This window comes from Pleurodeles waltl, chromosome 5, assembly GCF_031143425.1.
Source record: "Pleurodeles waltl isolate 20211129_DDA chromosome 5, aPleWal1.hap1.20221129, whole genome shotgun sequence".
In the NCBI taxonomy this organism is placed as follows: Eukaryota; Metazoa; Chordata; class Amphibia; order Caudata; family Salamandridae; genus Pleurodeles; species Pleurodeles waltl.
In genome coordinates this window covers 70,090,266-70,109,357 of record NC_090444.1, presented here as the reverse complement: position 1 = coordinate 70,109,357, position 19,092 = coordinate 70,090,266, and the positions used below count along the sequence as shown (strand labels likewise).

General features: G+C 48.7%; 1 protein-coding gene across 5 annotated transcripts in view; it reads left to right on the top strand.

Moving 5' to 3' along the window:
• Positions 1-19,092, top strand: part of CAD (carbamoyl-phosphate synthetase 2, aspartate transcarbamylase, and dihydroorotase) — a 617,432-nt gene that overhangs the window by 531,000 nt on the left and 67,340 nt on the right. For all 5 annotated transcript variants that reach the window (XM_069233593.1, XM_069233597.1, XM_069233596.1 and 2 more), the window contains 2 exons: positions 8,683-8,838; positions 9,318-9,419. In XM_069233593.1, coding sequence (XP_069089694.1) covers positions 8,683-8,838; positions 9,318-9,419 — 258 coding nt within the window. The remainder of the gene's footprint in view (positions 1-8,682; positions 8,839-9,317; positions 9,420-19,092) is intronic.

Below are 19,092 nucleotides of genomic sequence, written 5' to 3'. Positions count from 1 at the left end.
CCTTCCTTACCTGGTAAACAAACTCAGTCAAAGCAAACTCAAACTCATATTGATAGCACCAACTTGGGCAAGGCAACCCTGGTACACAACGCTGCTAGACCTATCAGTGGTACCCTGCATCAAATTGCCCAACAGGCCAGATCTGTTGACACAGCACAACCAAAAGATCAGACACCCAGATCCAGCATCGCTGAATCTAGCAATCTGGCTCCTGAAATCCTAGAATTCGGGCACTTACAACTTACCCAAGAATGTATGGAAGTCATAAAACAAGCAAGAAGGCCATCCACCAGGCACTGCTATGCAAGTAAATGGAAGAGGTTTGTTTGCTACTGCCATATTAATCAAATACAACCATTACACACAACTCCAGAACATGTAGTGGGTTACTTGCTTCACTTACAAAAATCTAACCTAGCTTTCTCTTCCATTAAGATTCACCTTGCAGCAATATCTGCATACCTGCAGACTACCTATTCAACTTCCCTATATAAAATACCAGTCATTAAAGCATTCATGGAGGGCCTTAGGAGAATTATACCACCAAGAACACTACCTGTTCCTTCATGGAACCTAAATGTTGTCCTAACTAGACTTATGGGTCCACCTTTTGAACCCATGCACTCCTGCGACATACAGTTCCTAACCTGGAAGGTGGCATTTCTCATCGCCATTACTTCCCTGAGAAGAGTAAGCGAGATTCAGGCGTTTACTATACAGGAACCTTTTATACAACTACACAAAAATAAAGTCGTCCTAAGGACCAATCCTAAATTTTTGCCAAAGGTTATTTCACCGTTCCATCTAAATCAAACAGTGGAACTTCCGGTGTTCTTTCCACAGCCAGATACCGTAGCTGAAAGGGCACTACATACATTAGATGTCAAAAGAGCATTAATGTATTACATTGACAGAACAAAGAACATCAGAAAGACTAAACAACTCTTTATTGCATTTCAAAAACCTCATGCAGGAAACCCAATTTCAAAACAAGGTATAGCCAGATGGATAGTTAAGTGCATCCAAATCTGCTACCTTAAAGCTAAACGACAGCTGCCCATTACACCAAGGGCACACTCAACCAGAAAAAAAGGTGCTACCATGGCCTTTCTAGGAAACATCCCAATGCAAGAAATATGTAAGGCAGCCACATGGTCTACGCCTCACACATTCACCAAGCACTACTGTGTAGACGTGTTATCCGCACAACAAGCCACAGTAGGTCAAGCTGTATTAAGGACATTATTTCAGACTACTTCCACTCCTACAGGCTGATCCACCGCTTTTGGGGAAATAACTGCTTACTAGTCTATTGCAGAACATGCGTATCTACAGCGACAGATGCCATCGAACTGAAAATGTCACTTACCCAGTGTACATCTGTTCGTGGCATCAGTCGCAGTAGATTCGCATGTGCCCACCCACCTCCCCGGGAGCCTGTAGCAGTTTGGAAGTTACCTTCAATTATTTATATATGTATCATCTCAACCTTAAATAAGTGCATACTTAGTCACTCCATTGCATGGGCACTATTACTACAATTCAACTCCTACCTCACCCTCTGCGGGGAAAAACAATCGAGGATGGAGTCGACGCCCATGCGCAATGGAGACAAAAGGAGGAGTCACTCGGTCCCGTGACTCGAAAGACTTCTTCGAAGAAAAACAACTTGTAACACTCCGGCCCAACACCAGATGGCGAGCTATTGCAGAACATGCGAATCTACTGCGACTGATGCCACGAACAGATGTACACTGGGTAAGTGACATTTTCATTTTCTATACAAAACCTATTGGCTGGATTTGTCTCTGAGTGTGTGTACCTCATTTATTGTCTATGTGTATGTACAACAAATGCTTAACACTACTCCTTGGATAAGCCTACTGCTCGACCACACTACTACAAAATAGAGCATTAGTATTATCTCTTTTTACCACTATTTTACCTCTAAGGGGAACCCTTGGACTCTGTGCATGCTATTCCTTACTTTGAAATAGCACATACAGAGCCAACTTCCTACACCATCGAACTGAAAATGTCACTTACCCAGTGTACATCTGTTCGTGGCATCAGTCGCTGGAGATTCACATGTGCCCACCCACCTCCCCGGGAGCCTGTAACAATTCGGAAGTTAGCTTCAACTTTGTATATTTGTATATATATTATTTTAACCTTAAATAGGTACATACTTAGTCACTCCATCGCATGGGCACTATTACTACAACACAACTCCTACCTCTCCCTCTGCGAGGAAAATAATCGAAGATGGAGTCGACGCCCATGCGCAATGGAGACAGAAGGAGGCGTCACTCGGTCCCGTGACTCGAAAGACTTCTTCGAAGAAAAACAACTTGTAACACTCCGACCCAACACCAGATGGCGAGCTATGCAGAACATGTGAATCTCCAGCGACTGATGCCACGAACAGATGTACACTGGGTAAGTGACATTTTCAGTACCAGGCAAACAGTTTGGGGGCAGCCAGGTCAAAAGAAGGCACTTTCCTACACCGTTTGTTATGTAGGAGAGCCTTGCCCTCTCAGTTAAACATTACAGCTATTTAAAATCAAATCATTAATTTCAACTTGACTAACACAAGGCCCTAGCAGGACTTTTAAAAATTTAGAAATTTAGTTCAAATTGCAAAAATCAATTTCTAATGACAATTTTTGGAATTTGTCGTGTGATCAGGTATTGGCTGAGTAGTCCAGCAAATGCAAAGTCTTGTACCCCACCGCTGATCCACCAATGTAGGAAGTTGGCTCTGTATGCACTATTTCAAAGTAAGGAATAGTATGCACAGAGTCCAAGAGGTAAGATAGTGGCAAAAAGAGATAAAACTAATGCTCTATTTTGTGGGTGTGTGATCGAGCAGTAGGCTTATCAAAAGAGTAGTATTAAGCATTTGTTATACATACACATAGGCAATAAATGAGGAGCACACACTCGGAGACAATTCCAGGCCAATAGGTTTTTGTATAGAAAAATATATTTTCTTAGTTTATTTTAAGAACCACAGGTTCAAATTCTACATGTAATATCTCATTTGAAAGGTATTGCAGGTAAGTACTTTAGGAACTTCGAATAATCACAGTAGCATATATACTTTTTACATAAAACACATATAGCTATTTTAAAAGTGGACACCGTGCAATTTTCAACAGTTCCTGGGGGAGGTAAGTTATTGTTAGCTCTTGCAGGTAAGTAAACCACCTACGGGGTTCAAATTGGGGTCCAAGGTAGCCCACCGTTGGGGGTTCAGAGCAACCCCAAAGTCACCACACCAGCAGCTCGGGGCCGGTCAGGTGCAGAGGTCAAAGAGGTGCCCAAAACACACAGGCTTCAATGGAGAAGGGGGTGCCCCGGTTCCAGTCTGCCAGCAGGTAAGTACCCGCGTCTTCGGAGGGCAGACCACGGGGTTTTGTAGGGCACCGGGGGGGACACAAGTCAGCACAGAAAGTACACCCTCAGCAGCTCGGGGGCGGCCGGGTGCAGTGTGCAAACACGCGTCAGGTTTTCAATAGGTTTCTATGAGAGACCAAGGGGTCTCTTCAGCGATGCAGGCAAGGGGGGGGCTCCTCGGGGTAGCCACCACCTGGGCAAGAGAGAGGGCCTCCTAGGGGTCACTCCTGCACTGGAGTTCCGATCCTTCAGGTCCTGGGGGCTGCGGGTGCAGGGTCTTTTCCAGGCGTCGGTATTTTAGAGTCAGGCAGTCGCGGTCAGGGGGAGCCTCGGGATTCCCTCTGCAGGCATCGCTGTGGGGGCTCTGGGGGGACAACTTTGGTTACTCACAGTCTCGGAGTCGCCGGAGGGTCCTCCCTGAGGTGTTGTTTCTCCATCAGTCGAGTCAGGGTCGCCGGGTGCAGTGTTGCTAGTCTCACGCTTCTGGCGGGAATTACAGGGGTCTTTAAATCTGCTCCTCTGGAAACAAAGTTGCAGTCTTTGTTGAGCAGGGCCGCTGTTCTCTGGAGTTTCTTGGTCTTTTGGAAGCAGGGCAGTCCTCTGAGGATTCAGAGGTCGCTGGTCCTGGGGAAAGCGTCGCCTGAGCAGTTTTCTTCCGAAGAAGGGAGACAGGCCGGTAGGGCTGGGGCCAAAGCAGTTGGTGTCTCCGTCTTCTCTGCAGGGTTTTTCAGCTCAGCAGGCCTCTTCTTCTTAAGTTGCAGGAATCTAAATTCTTAGGTTCAGGGTAGCCCTTAAATACTAAATTTAAGGGCGTGTTTAGGTCTGGGGGGTTAGTAGCCAATGGCTACTAGCCCTGAGGGTGAGTACACCCTCTTTGTGCCTCCTCCCAAGGGGAGGGGGGTCACATTCCTATCCCTATTGGGGGAATCCTCCATCTGCAAGATGGAGGATTTCTAAAAGTTAGTCACTTCAGCTCAGGACACCTTAGGGGTTGTCCTGACTGGCCAGTGACTCCTCCTTGTTATTCTCATTATTTCCTCCGGCTTTGCCGCCAAAAGTGGGGCCGTGGCCGGAGGGGGTGGGCAACTCCACTAGTTGCAGTGCCCTGTGGTGCTTGAACAAAGGGGGTGAGCCTTTGAGGCTCACCGCCAGGTGTTACAGCTCCTGCCTGGGGGAGGTGATAGCATCTCCACCCAGTGCAGGCTTTGTTACTGGCCACAGAGTGACAAAGGCACTCTCCCCATGTGGCCAGCAACATGTCTCGAGTGTGGCAGGCTGCTAAAACCAGTCAGCTAAAACCAGTCAGCCTACACAGGTAGTTGGTTAAGGTTTCAGGGGGCACCTCTAAGGTGCCCTCTGGGGTGTATTTTACAATAAAATGTACACTAGCATCAGTGTGAATTATATGTGCTGAGATGTTTGATACCAAACTTCCCAGTTTTCAGTGTAGCCATTATGGTGCTGTGGAGTTCGTGTTTGACAGACTCCCAGACCATATACTCTTATGCTACCCTGCACTTACAATGTCTAAGGTTTGGCTTAGACACTGTAGGGGCACAGTGCTCAGGCACTGGTGCCCTCACCCATTGTATAGTGCACCCTGCCTTAGGGCTGTAAGGCCTGCTAGAGGGGTGACTTATCTATACTGCATAGGCAGTGTGAGGTTGGCATGGCACCCTGAGGGGAGTGCCATGTCGACTTACTCGTTTTGTCCTCACCAGCACACACAAGCTGGCAAGCAGTGTGTCCGTGCTGAGTGAGGGGTCTCCAGGGTGGCATAAGATATGCTGCAGTCCTTAGAGACCTTCCCTGGCATCAGGGCCCTTGGTACCAGGGGTACCAGTTACAAGGGACTTACCTGGATGCCAGGGTGTGCCAATTGTGTGAACAAAAGTACAGGTTAGGGAAAGAACACTGGTGCTCGGGCCTGGTTAGCAGGTGTAAGAAATGCCTCCTTGGCATGGTTACCCCCTGACTTTTTGCCTTTGCTGATGCTCTGTTTTGAATTGAAAGTGTGCTGAGGCCTGCTAACCAGGCCCCAGCACCAGTGTTCTTTCCCTAACCTGTACTTTTCTTCCCACAATTGGCACACCTGGCATCCAGGTAAGTCCCTTGTAACTGATACCCCTGGTGCCAAGGGCCCTGATGCCAGGGAAGGTCTCTAAGGGCTGCAGCATATCTTATGCCACCCTGGGGACCCCTCACTCAGCACAGACACACTGCTTGCCAGCTTGTGTGTGCTGGTGAGGACAAAACAAGTAAGTCGACATGGCACTCCCCTCAGGGTGCCATGCCAACCTCACACTGCCTATGCAGTATAGATAAGTCACCCCTCTAGCAGGCCTTACAGCCCTAAGGCAGGGTGCACTATACCATAGGTGAGGGCACCAGTGCATGAGCACCGTGCCCCTACAGTGTCTAAGCCAAACCTTAGACATTGTAAGTGCAGGGTAGCCATAAGAGTATATGGTCTGGGAGTCTGTCAAACACGAACTCCACAGCACCATAAAGGCTACAGTGAAAACTGGGAAGTTTGGTATCAAACTTCTCAGCACAATAAATGCACACTGATGCCAGTGTACATTTTATTGTAAAATAAACCCCAGAGGGCACCTTAGAGGTGCCCCCTGAAACCTTAACCAACTAACTGTGTAGGCTGACTGGTTCTAGCAGCCTGCCACACTCGGGACGTGTTGCTGGCCCCATGGCGAGAGTGCCTTTGTCACTCTGAGGCCAGTAACAAAGCCTGCACTGGATGGAGATGCTATCACCTCCCCCAGGCAGGAGCTGTAACACCTGGCGGTGAGCCTCAAAGGCTCACCCCCTTTGTTCCAGCACCACAGGACACTCCAGCTAGTGGAGTTGCCCACCCCCTCCGGCCACGGCCCCACTTTTGGTGGCAAGGCCAGAGAAGATAATGAGAAAAACAAGGAGGAGTCACTGGCCAGTCAGGACAGCCCCTAAGGTGTCCTGAGCTGAAGTGACTCTAACTTTTAGAAATCCTCCATCTTGCAGATGGAGGATTCCCACAATAGGGATAGGAATGTGACCCCCTCCCCTTGGGAGGAGGCACAAAGAGGGTGTACCCACCCTCAGGGCTAGTAGCCATTGGCTACTAACCCCCCAGACCTAAACACGCCCTTAAATTTAGTATTTAAGGGCTCCCCTGAACCTAAGAATTTAGATTCCTGCAACTTACGAAGATGAGGACTGCTGAGCTGAAAAACCCCTGCAGAAAAGACACCAACTGCTTTGGCCCCAGTCCTACCGGCCTGTCTCCTGCCTTCAGAAGAAAACTGCTCCAGCGACGCTTTCCCCAGGACCAGCGACCCCTGAATCCTCAGAGGACTGCCCTGCTTCCAAGAAACCAAGAAACTCCCGAGAACAGCGGCTCTGTTCAACAAAGACTGCAACTGTGTTTCCAGAGGAGCAGATTTAAAGACCCCTGCAATCCCCGCAAGAAGCGTAAGACTTGCAACACTGCACCCGGCGACCCCGACTCGACTGATGAAGAAACAACGCTACAGGGAGGACCCCCAGGCGACTCCAAGACTGTGAGTAACCCAAGTTGTCCCCCCTGAGCCCCCACAGCGACGCCTGCAGAGGGAATCCCGAGGCTCCCCCTGACCGCGACTGCCTGACTCTGAATTCCCGACGCCTGGAAAAGACCCTGCACCCGCAGCCCCCAGGACCTGAAGGATCGGAACTCCAGTGCAGGAGTGACCCCCAGGAGGCCCTCTCCCTTACCCAGGTGGTGGCTACCCCAAGGAGCCCACCCCTTGCCTGCCTGCAACGCTGAAGAGACCCCTTGGTCTCTCATAGAAACCTATTGTAAACCAGACGCGTGTTTGCACACTGCACCCGGCTGCCCCGCGCTGCTGAGGGTGTACTTTTTGTGCTGACTTTTGTTTCCCCCCACCCCACCCCCCCTCCTACTCCTCCGGTGGCCTACAAAAAACCCCTGGTCTGCCCTCCGAAGACGCGGGTACTTACCTGCTGGCAGACTGGAACCGGGGCACCCCCTTACCTCCATTGAAGCCTATGTGTTTTGGGCACCGCTTTGACCTCTGCACCTGAGCGGCCCTGAGCTGCTGGTGTGGTAACTTTGGGGTTGCTCTGAACCCCCAACGGTGGGCTACCTCGGACCCCAATTTGAACCCCGTGGGTGGTTTACTTATCTGCAAGAACTAACAATAACTTACCTCCCCCAGGAACTGTGAAAATTGCACTGTGTCCACTTTTAAAATATCACACTTTCAATTCAAAACATAGCATCAGCAAAAGCAAAAAGTCAGGGGGTAACCATGCCAAGGAGGCATTTCCTTACACTACTTTAATTCTGTTACATCTGTTCCGCGGAGGAAGCAAGGCATGTATGCTTTGACCCTGTGAGGACTCTGCGCTACAGCAGTTTTCAGGCAGGAGAGATGCAGTTGGGGTGCCTCTTTGCAGAACACATTGGAGGCTGTAAATTAACCTATCCATTCTGTGTGGTTTTCTTCACAGTAGCTTAGCTCATTTACTCAGGGGATTTAATGCTCACTTAGTCAGAGGTCTGTGGTGTTAACTGCTTTCTTGTATCACTATATTGGAAGCATTGTACAAGTTGGTAACTTGGTCTTCTGTTCATCCAGTCATAGGACACAGTCTCAAACGTATGTGCTAGTGTTGAGCCTAGGTTTGGCACTGCACTTATGCTGAACCTTTTTGTTTTCTTAAATATTGTGGAATTTCTTTATCACACATCCCCAAGTTATCAGTTTTGATTCAGTACTTTGGTAAAAGATAAAGAATCTAATGGACGTTTATATCCTTGCCAAGAAATTACTTTTCTAATTTAATAAAATTCTTCATAATTGATCAATCTGTGTCTGCAAACGCCTTCTATGTGTTATTTTACTGAGAAACAGTTGTGAACCGAGGTAGACAGCTCGGCATGTTTTGTTGCTGTTGAAGCTACATGGCACACCTTGCACTCCGGCAGAGCTAGTAGATTAAGGATTCCCAAGTCAGACTGGTGAAGCTCGTGTTTTGCTGAAAGTGAAAGAATCAATAAGACATTTTGAAAATCCTTAAGTATGTTCTGTCCTAAAAAAGGACAAAATGTCCCCACTCCTCCCCCACAAGCCAAACTCCGTTCCAGGAGTTGTGGGCAGGTAATATAAGATTCCCATCCAGAGTTTTCTTTTGTCTTTCTCTTGTGGAACTCGGAGTGTAAAAAGCACACTTCTGCTCTGTGCTGTATTAAATCGTGTATGTTTTTTTCCTTATTTCAAAAAGATCACTATGGTCGGGGACCTGAAGCATGGTCGTACCGTGCACTCACTGGCATGTCTGCTGACCCAGTACCGTGTGAATCTGCGCTACGTCACCCCCAAGAACCTGCGCATGCCGTCAGAGATCATACACTTTGTAGCTTCTAAGGGAATTAAGCAGGTGAGACAATGCATAGTACCCTTGAGAAGATGCTGTCGCAATGCTGCTGTTTATTTTTTCGGAATACTAATGCAGAGAAGCAGGTTCACTATCTTTCTCTAGACATTAGTAACAATATCCATGACGGGCCTAGTTGACATCGACAAATTGAAGTTGCACATCCCAAAAGCTATTTAAATCATCCTTTAATTTCCTCTTTAATTTCCGGGTTGGTCTTTCTTTGAAGAAAGTGCTCTTGTTTTAATTTGTTTTGATGTTTTTTTACCCCTATCTCGTCATATTGTCTGTTGTAATGAGTATCGCTAACTTTTCCTTAGTAAGACAGATTGCCTTAAAGAGTCCAAAGTTTTCGGACCCCCCACATGCCGGGATACTTGTCCAGGCAACAGAAGAGTATCACTGCAGTTCTTTGCACAAAGGAGAAAGGAGAAAGACCAATTGCATGAATATGTGAATATGACAGCTATCCTCTTTTACAGGAAGAGTTTGAGAACATCGAAGAGGCTCTTCTTGACACTGATGTCCTGTACATGACCCGTATCCAGAAGGAGAGGTTCAATACTGTGGAGGAGTACGATGCTGTAAGTGTTAAGTCGTTGCAGCGTGTACAAGGCCTTGAGTATTTCAACAGGGGGAGGTTGCACTTGCTATTCACACATCTGCTCAGTGCATTGCTTGTTGTTACTGGATATGCTGTTGTAGTTTGCTTAAATGATTACTATCTATCTTGCATTTAATAAGGCCATACGGGTCACCAATTTGTGATTCTGTGATGGAAGCTGGCTCTTTATATGACAACATGAGGTATATCGTTCAGAGTCCAGGGTTTCCTTACTAGTGGACAGGGGCTTGCGCTAGCAATCCCAATGTGCTCTTTTAATGGATAGCATCGTCTGGCAGGCTTGGGCTAATCAGAGAGAAGTGTGAGATATCTGCAAATATACAGTCTATAAATGAGACACGCAATTCAAGGAGATCCACACCAATTTACAAAAATAGCATGTATTTTTATTTTCGATGGCATGTGTAGCTGCAGATACACATGCTTTGCACATCGCGCCATCTAGTGTTGGGCTCGGAGTGTTACAAGTTGTTTTTCTTCGAAGAAGTCTTTTCGAGTCACAAGATCGAGGGACTCCTCCCCTTTTGGCTCCATTGCGCATGGGCGTCGACTCCATCTTAGATTGTTTTCTTTCCGCCATCTGGTTCGGACGTGTTCCTTTTTGCTCTGCGCTTCGGTTCGGAAAGTTAGTGAAAATCTCGGAAAATTTGACGGTATTGTTTGCGTTCGGTATCGGGTTAGATACAACAGATCAACACCGAATTTGGAAGAGCTCCGGTGGCCCTTCGGGGTTTTAGATTCCCCGGCGGGGCCTGGTTGGCCCGACCACGTGCGTCTTCAAGGCTAATGGAACGGACCCCATTCCGCTTCTGCCCCGAATGTCACAACAAGTATCCTTCTACAGATCAGCATCTGGTCTGTAATTTATGCCTGTCTCCAGAACACAAGGAGGATACTGTCGAGCATTTCGGTCCAGAAAGACTTTAAGGGACCGAAGAGCAAGAAGACTACAGATGGCGTCAGTGCCGACAGGACAAAAACAGATGGAAGAAGAAGAGGAAGCCTTCTCCATCGAGGATTCGGACTCAGAAGATGTCGAACCTGAACAGACGCTGAAAACCGTGAGTAAGACATCGATACACAAAACTCACGCAAAGACCATAAAAGCCCAGGGGACGCCACCGCCAGCAGGCCATGGCTTAACCCGAAAAATAGGTGACCGAGCATCGGCACCGAAAAAGGGCATGCATGTGTCGAAGTCATCCGACTCCGGTCGAGATACCGGCACAGAGCAGTCACGACCCCGAGACACCGGGTCAGAGCAATCTCGGCACCGAGAGATCACGACGCCGAAGAGCAAAAAAGTGGCGTCGGAGCCGAAAAAGTTTTGGTACTGAAACATCCGGCCCCGGAACCGAAAACAAGTTCCTACACAGAGGAACAAGGCCTGTCCTCACAAATGAAAACACATAGATTTGGACAGGAACTAGAGTCAATGGAGCCAGCTTACACACAAAGAAGGCACCACATCCAAAAAGAAACAGGGAAGATCAGTACTCTCCCTCCTATTCGGATGAAACGAAAACTTGCCTTCCAAGACAGACAAGCAGCCACAGGCAAAGGTGGCTAAACAAGTAAGCCCGCCACCATCTCCACAACGCTCTCCACAGCCATCACTGGTAGCCACTCCACCAATGATGCAATCCCCACCTCATACAGGGATGAGTCAGTGTAGGAAGTTGGCTCTGTATGTGCTATTTCAAAGTAAGGAATAGCATGCACAGTCCAAGGGTTCCCCTTAGAGGTAAAATAGTGGTAAAAAGAGATAATACTAATGCTCTATTTTGTGGTAGTGTGGTCGAGCAGTAGGCTTATCCAAGGAGTAGTGTTAAGCATTTGTTGTACATACACATAGACAATAAATGAGGTACACACACTCAGAGACAAATCCAGTCAATAGGTTTTGTTTAGAAAAATATCTTTTCGTAGTTTATTTTAAGAACCACAGGTTCAAATTTAACATGTAATATCTTGTTTGAAAGGTATTGCAGGTAAGTACATTAGGTACTTTGAATCATTTCAATTGCATGTATACTTTTCAAGTTATTCACAAATAGCTATTTTAAAAGTGGACACTTAGTGCAATTTTCACAGTTCCTGGGGGAGGTAAGTATTTGTTAGTTTTACCAGGTAAGTAAGACACTTACAGGGTTCAGTTCTTGGTCCAAGGTAGCCCACCGTTGGGGGTTCAGAGCAACCCCAAAGTTACCACACCAGCAGCTCAGGGCCGGTCAGGTGCAGAGTTCAAAGTGGTGCCCAAAACGCATAGGCTTCAATGGAGAGAAGGGGGTGCCCCGGTTCCAGTCTGCCAGCAGGTAAGTACCCGCGTCTTCGGAGGGCAGACCAGGGGGGGTTTTGTAGGGCACCGGGGGGGACACAAGCCCACACAGAAATTTCACCCTCAGCGGCGCGGGGGCGGCCGGGTGCAGTGTTAGAACAAGCGTCGGGTTCGCAATGGAAGTCAATGAGAGATCAAGGGATCTCTTCAGCGCAGCAGGCAGGCAAGGGGGGGCTTCCTCTGGGAAACCTCCACTTGGGCAAGGGAGAGGGACTCCTGGGGGTCACTTCTGCAGTGAAAGTCCGGTCCTTCAGGTCCTGGGGGCTGCGGGTGCAGGGTCTTTTCCAGGCGTCGGGACTTAGGTTTCAGAGAGTCGCTGTCAGGGGAAGCCTCGGGATTCCCTCTGCAGGCGGCGCTGTGGGGACTCAGGGGGGACAGGTTTTGGTACTCACAGTCGTAGAGTAGTCCGGGGGTCCTCCCTGAGGTGTTGGTTCTCCACCAGCCGAGTCGGGGTCGCCGGGTGCAGTGTTGCAAGTCTCACGCTTCTTGCGGGGAGATTGCAGGGTTCTTTAAAGCTGCTCCTTTGGATAAAGTTGCAGTCTTTTTGGAGCAGGTCCGCTGTCCTCGGGAGTTTCTTGTCGTCGAAGCAGGGCAGTCCTCAGAGGATTCAGAGGTCGCTGGTCCCTTTGGAAGGCGTCGCTGGAGCAGAGTTCTTTGGAAGGCAGGAGACGGGCCGGTGAGTTTCTGGAGCCAAGGCAGTTGTTGTCCTCTGGTCTTCCTCTGCAGGGGTTTTCAGCTAGGCAGTCCTTCTTGTTGTTGTTGCAGGAATCTAACTCTTTAGGTTCAGGGAAGCCCTTAAATACTAAATTTAAGGGCGTGTTTAGGTCTGGGGGGTTAGTAGCCAATGGCTACTAGCCCTGAGGGTGGGTACACCCTCTTTGTGCCTCCTCCCAAGGGGAGGGGGTCACATCCCTAATCCTATTGGGGGAATCCTCCATCTGCAAGATGGAGGATTTCTAAAAGTCAGAGTCACCTCAGCTCAGGACACCTTAGGGGCTGTCCTGACTGGCCAGTGACTCCTCCTTGTTTTTCTCATTATCTCTCCTGGACTTGCCGCCAAAAGTGGGGGCTGGGTCCAGGAGGCGGGCATCTCCACTAGCTGGAGTGCCCTGGGGCATTGTAACACGAAGCTTGAGCCTTTGAAGCTCACTGCTAGGTGTTACAGTTCCTGCAGGGGGGAGGTGTGAAGCACCTCCACCCAGAGCAGGCTTTGTTTCTGTCCTCAGAGAGCACAAAGGCTCTCACCGCATGAGGTCAGACACTCGTCTCTCAGCAGCAGGCTGGCACAGACCAGTCAGTCCTGCACTGAACAATTGGGTAAAATACAGGGGGTATCTCTAAGATGCCCTCTGTGTGCATTTTTTAATAAATCCAACACTGGCATCAGTGTGGGTTTATTATTCTGAGAAGTTTGATACTAAATTTCCCAGTATTCAGTGTAGCCATTATGGAGCTGTGGAGTTCGTATTTGACAGACTCCCAGCCCATATACTCTTATGGCTACTGTAAGGAAATGCCTCCTTGGCATGGTTGCCCCCTGACTTTTTGCCTTTGCTGATGCTATGTTTACAATTGAAAGTGTGCTGAGGCCTGCTAACCAGGCCCCAGCACCAGTGTTCTTTCCCTAACCTGTACTTTTGTATCCACAATTGGCAGACCCTGGCATCCAGATAAGTCCCTTGTAACTGGTACTTCTAGTACCAAGGGCCCTGATGCCAAGGAAGGTCTCTAAGGGCTGCAGCATGTCTTATGCCACCCTGGAGACCTCTCACTCAGCACAGACACACTGCTTGCCAGCTTGTGTGTGCTAGTGAGGACAAAACGAGTAAGTTGACATGGCACTCCCCTCAGGGTGCCATGCCAGCCTCTCACTGCCTATGCAGTATAGGTAAGACACCCCTCTAGCAGGCCTTACAGCCCTAAGGCAGGGTGCACTATACCATAGGTGAGGGTACCAGTGCATGAGCATGGTACCCCTACAGTGTCTAAACAAAACCTTAGACATTGTAAGTGCAGGGTAGCCATAAGAGTATATGGTCTGGGAGTCTGTCAAACACGAACTCCACAGCACCATAATGGCTACACTGAAAACTGGGAAGTTTGGTATCAAACTTCTCAGCACAATAAATGCACACTGATGCCAGTGTACATTTTATTGTAAAATACACCACAGAGGGCACCTTAGAGGTGCCCCCTGAAACTTAACCGACTGTCTGTGTAGGCTGACTAGTTCCAGCAGCCTGCCACACCAGAGACATGTTGCTGGCCCCATGGGTAGAGTGCCTTTGTCACTCTGAGGCCAGTAACAAAGCCTGCACTGGGTGGAGATGCTAACACCTCCCCCAGGCAGGAACTGTGACACCTGGCGGTGAGCCTCAAAGGCTCACCCCTTTGTCACAGCCCAGCAGGGCACTCCAGCTTAGTGGAGTTGCCCGCCCCCTCCGGCCACGGCCCCCACTTTTGGCGGCAAGGCTGGAGGGAACAAAGAAAGCAACAAGGAGGAGTCACTGGCCAGTCAGGACAGCCCCTAAGGTGTCCTGAGCTGAGGTGACTCTGACTTTTAGAAATCCTCCATCTTGCAGATGGAGGATTCCCCCAATAGGGTTAGGATTGTGACCCCCTCCCCTTGGGAGGAGGCACAAAGAGGGTGTACCCACCCTCAGGGCTAGTAGCCATTGGCTACTAACCCCCCAGACCTAAACACGCCCTTAAATTTAGTATTTAAGGGCTACCCTGAACCCTAAAAAATTAGATTCCTGCAACTACAAGAAGAAGGACTGCCTAGCTGAAAACCCCTGCAGAGGAAGACCAGAAGACGACAACTGCCTTGGCTCCAGAAACTCACCGGCCTGTCTCCTGCCTTCCAAAGATCCTGCTCCAGCGACGCCTTCCAAAGGGACCAGCGACCTCGACATCCTCCGAGGACTGCCCCCTGCTTCGAAAAGACAAGAAACTCCCGAGGACAGCGGACCTGCTCCAAGAAAAGCTGCAACTTTGTTTCCAGCAGCTTTAAAGAACCCTGCAAGCTCCCCGCAAGAAGCGTGAGACTTGCAACACTGCACCCGGCGACCCCGACTCGGCTGGTGGCGATCCAACACCTCAGGAGGGACCCCAGGACTACTCTAAGACTGTGAGTACAAAAACCCGTCCCCCCTGAGCCCCCACAGCGCCGCCTGCAGAGGGAATCCCGAGGCTTCCCCTGACCGCGACTCTTTGAATCCTAAGTCCCGACACCTGGGAGAGACCCTGCACCCGCAGCCCCCAGGACCAGCAGGACCGAACTTTCACTGGAGGAGTGACCCCCAGGAGTCCCTCTCCCTTGACCAAGTGGAGGTTTCCCCGAGGAACCCCCCCCTTGCCTGCCTGCAGCGCTGAAGAGATCCCGAGATCTCCCATTGACTTCCATTACAAACCCGACGCTTGTTTCTACACTGCACCCGGCCGCCCCCGCGCTGCTGAGGGTGAAATTTCTGTGTGGGCTTGTGTCCCCCCCGGTGCCCTACAAAACCCCCCTGGTCTGCCCTCCGAAGACGCGGGTACTTACCTGCAAGCAGACCGGAACCGGGGCACCCCCTTCTCTCCATTCTAGCCTATGCGTTTTGGGCACCACTTTGAACTCTGCACCTGACCGGCCCTGAGCTGCTGGTGTGGTGACTTTGGGGTTGCTCTGAACCCCCAACGGTGGGCTACCTTGGACCAAGAACTAAGCCCTGTAAGTGTCTTACTTACCTGGTTAACCTAACAAATACTTACCTCCCCTAGGAACTGTGAAAATTGCACTAAGTGTCCACTTTTAAAACAGCTATTTGTGAATAACTTGAAAAGTATACATGCAATTTTGATGATTTGAAGTTCCTAAAGTACTTACCTGCAATACCTTTCGAATGAGATATTACATGTAGAATTTGAACCTGTGGTTCTTAAAATAAACTAAGAAAAGATATTTCTCTATATAAAAACCTATTGGCTGGATTTGTCTCTGAGTGTGTGTACCTCATTTATTGTCTATGTGTATGTACAACAAATGCTTAACACTACTCCTTGGATAAGCCTACTGCTCGACCACACTACCACAAAATAGAGCATTAGTATTATCTATTTTTACCACTATTTTACCTCTAAGGGGAACCCTTGGACTCTGTGCATGCCATTCCTTACTTTGAAATAGCACATACAGAGCCAACTTCCTACATTGGTGGATCAGCGGTGGGGTACAAGACTTTGCATTTGCTGGACTACTCAGCCAATACCTGATCACACGACAAATTCCAAAATTGTCATTAGAAATTCATTTTTGCAATTTGAAAAGTTTTCTAAATTCTTAAAAGTCCTGCTAGGGCCTTGTGTGTTAAGTCCCTGTTTAGCATTGTCTTTTAGAGTTTAAAAGTTTGTTAAAAGTTTGAAATTAGATTCTAGAAACAGTTTTAGATTCTTTAAAAAGTCTTCCAACTTTTAGCAAAATAATGTCTGATACAGAGATGAATGTGGTGGAACTCGACACCACACCTTACCTCCATCTTAAGATGAGGGAGCTAAGGTCTCTCTGTAATATCAAAAAAATAACCATTGGCTCCAGACCTACCAAAATTCAGCTCCAGGAGCTGTTGGCAGAGTTTGAAAAAGCCAACCCCTCTGATGATGACATCACAGAGGAAGAAATTAGTGACTTGGAGGCCAATGTCCCTCCTCCAGTCCTAAATAGGGAGAACAGGACCCCTCAAGTCCTGTCTCCAACTGTGTTAGTCAGAAATGGTGAGTCCCTCACAGGAGGGTCCCACATTTCTGAAATCACTGAGGATGCTCTCAGTGAAGATGACCTCCTGTTAGCCAGGATGGCCAAAAGATTGGCTTTAGAGAGACAGCTCCTAGCCATAGAAAGGGAAAGACAAGAGATGGGCCTAGGACCCATCAATGGTGGCAGCAATATAAATAGGGTCAGAGATTCTCCTGACATGTTAAAAATCCCCAAAGGGATTGTGACAAAATATGAAGATGGTGATGACATCACTAAATGGTTCACAGCTTTTGAGAGGGCTTGTGTAACCAGAAAAGTGAACAGATCTCACTGGGGTGCTCTCCTTTGGGAAATGTTCACTGGAAAGTGTAGGGATAGACTCCTCACACTCTCTGGAAAAGATGCAGAATCTTATGACCTCATGAAGGGTACCCTGATTGAGGGCTTTGGATTCTCCACTGAGGAGTACATGATTAGGTTCAGGGGGGCTCAAAAATCCTCGAGCCAGACCTGGGTTGACTTTGTTGACTACTCAGTGAAAACACTAGATGGTTGGATTCAAGGCAGTGGTGTAAGTAATTATGATGGGCTGTACAATTTATTTGTGAAAGAACACCTGTTAAGTAATTGTTTCAATGATAAACTGCATCAGCATCTGGTAGACCTAGGACCAATTTCTCCCCAAGAATTGGGAAAGAAGGCGGACCATTGGGTCAAGACAAGGGTGTCCAAGACTTCAACAGGGGGTGACCAAAAGAAAGGGGTCACAAAGACTCCCCAGGGGAAGGGTGATGAGACAACCAAAACTAAAAATAGTAAAGAGTCTTCTACAGGCCCCCAAAAACCTGCACAGGAGGGTGGGCCCAGAGCCTCTTCACAAAACAATGGGTACAAGGGTAAAAACTTTGATCCCAAAAAGGCCTGGTGTCATAGCTGTAAACAGCATGGACACCAAACTGGAGACAAGGCCTGTCCCAAGAAAGGTTCCACTCCAAACTCCCATCCAGGTAACACTGGTATGGCTAGTCTCCAAGTGGGATCAACAGTGTGCCCAGAGCAAATCAGGGTCCACACTGAAGCTACTCTAGTTTCTGAGGGTGGGGTGGATTTAGCCACACTAGCTGTCTGGCCGCCTAACATGCAAAAATACAGACAGCAACTCTTAATTAATGGGACTAGAATAGAGGGCCTGAGGGATACAGGTGCCAGTGTCACCATGGTGACAGAGAAACTGGTTTCCCCTGGCCAATACCTGACTGGAAAAACTTACACAGTCACCAACGCTGACAATCAGAGAAAAGTACATCCCATGGCAATGGTTACTTTAGAATGGGGAGGGGTCAAGGGCCTGAAACAGGTGGTGGTCTCCTCAAATATCCCAGTGGACTGTCTGCTTGGAAATGACCTGGAGTCCTCAGCATGGGCTGGGGTAGAACTAAAAACCCATGCAGCAATGCTGGGTATCCCTGAACTGGTGTGTGTGAAAACAAGAGCACAATGCAAGGCACAGGGTGAACAAGTAGAGCTGGAGTCTGGAAGAATGGCCCAGCCTTCCAAGAGGAAAGGAAAGTCAGTTGGGAAACCAACTGCAACACAGCAAAAGAAAGGGAACCTCTCTTCTCAGGAAGAAGTTCTGCCCTCTGAGGGAACTGAGCCTTTGGAGCTTGAACCTTATCAGGTTGAGCTCTTAGGCCCAGGGGGACCCTCAAGGGAGGAGCTGTGTAAGGGACAAGAAACCTGTCCCTCTCTTGAAGGCCTTAGGCAGCAAGCTGCTGAAGAGTCCAAAGGCAAGAAAAATGGAACGCATAGGGTCTATTGGGAAGATGGACTCCTGTACACTGAGGCCAGAGACCCCAAACCTGGTGCCACTAGGAGAGTGGTAGTGCCTCAGCTATTCAGGAAGTTCATCCTAACATTGGCCCATGACATTCCCCTTGCTGGACATTTGGGACAAACCAAGACGTGGGAGAGGTTAGTCAACCACTTCTACTGGCCCAATATGTCCAACATGGTTAAGGAGTTTTGCCTCTCCTGCCCCACCTGTCAAGCCAGTGGTAAGACAGGTGGGCATCCAAAGGCCCCCCTCATTCCACTTCCAGTGGTGGGGGTTCCCTTTGAAAGAGTGGGTGTGGACATAGTTGGTCCACTAGAACCTCCCACAGCCTCAGGAAATCTGTATATCCTGGTAGTAGTGGATCATGCTACCAGGTATCCTGAAGCTATTCCCCTTAGGTCGACTACTGCCCCTGCAGTAGCCAAGGCCCTCATTGGTATTTTTACCAGAGTGGGTTTCCCTAAGGAGGTGGTGTCTGACAGAGGTACCAACTTCATGTCAGCATACCTAAAGCACATGTGGAATGAGTGTGGAGTGACTTATAAATTCACTACACCCTACCATCCACAAACTAATGGCTTAGTTGAGAGATTCAACAAGACATTAAAAGGCATGATCATGGGGCTCCCAGAAAAACTCAAAAGGAGATGGGATGTCCTCTTGCCATGTCTGCTTTTCGCTTACAGAGAGGTGCCACAGAAGGGAGTAGGATTCTCACCCTTTGA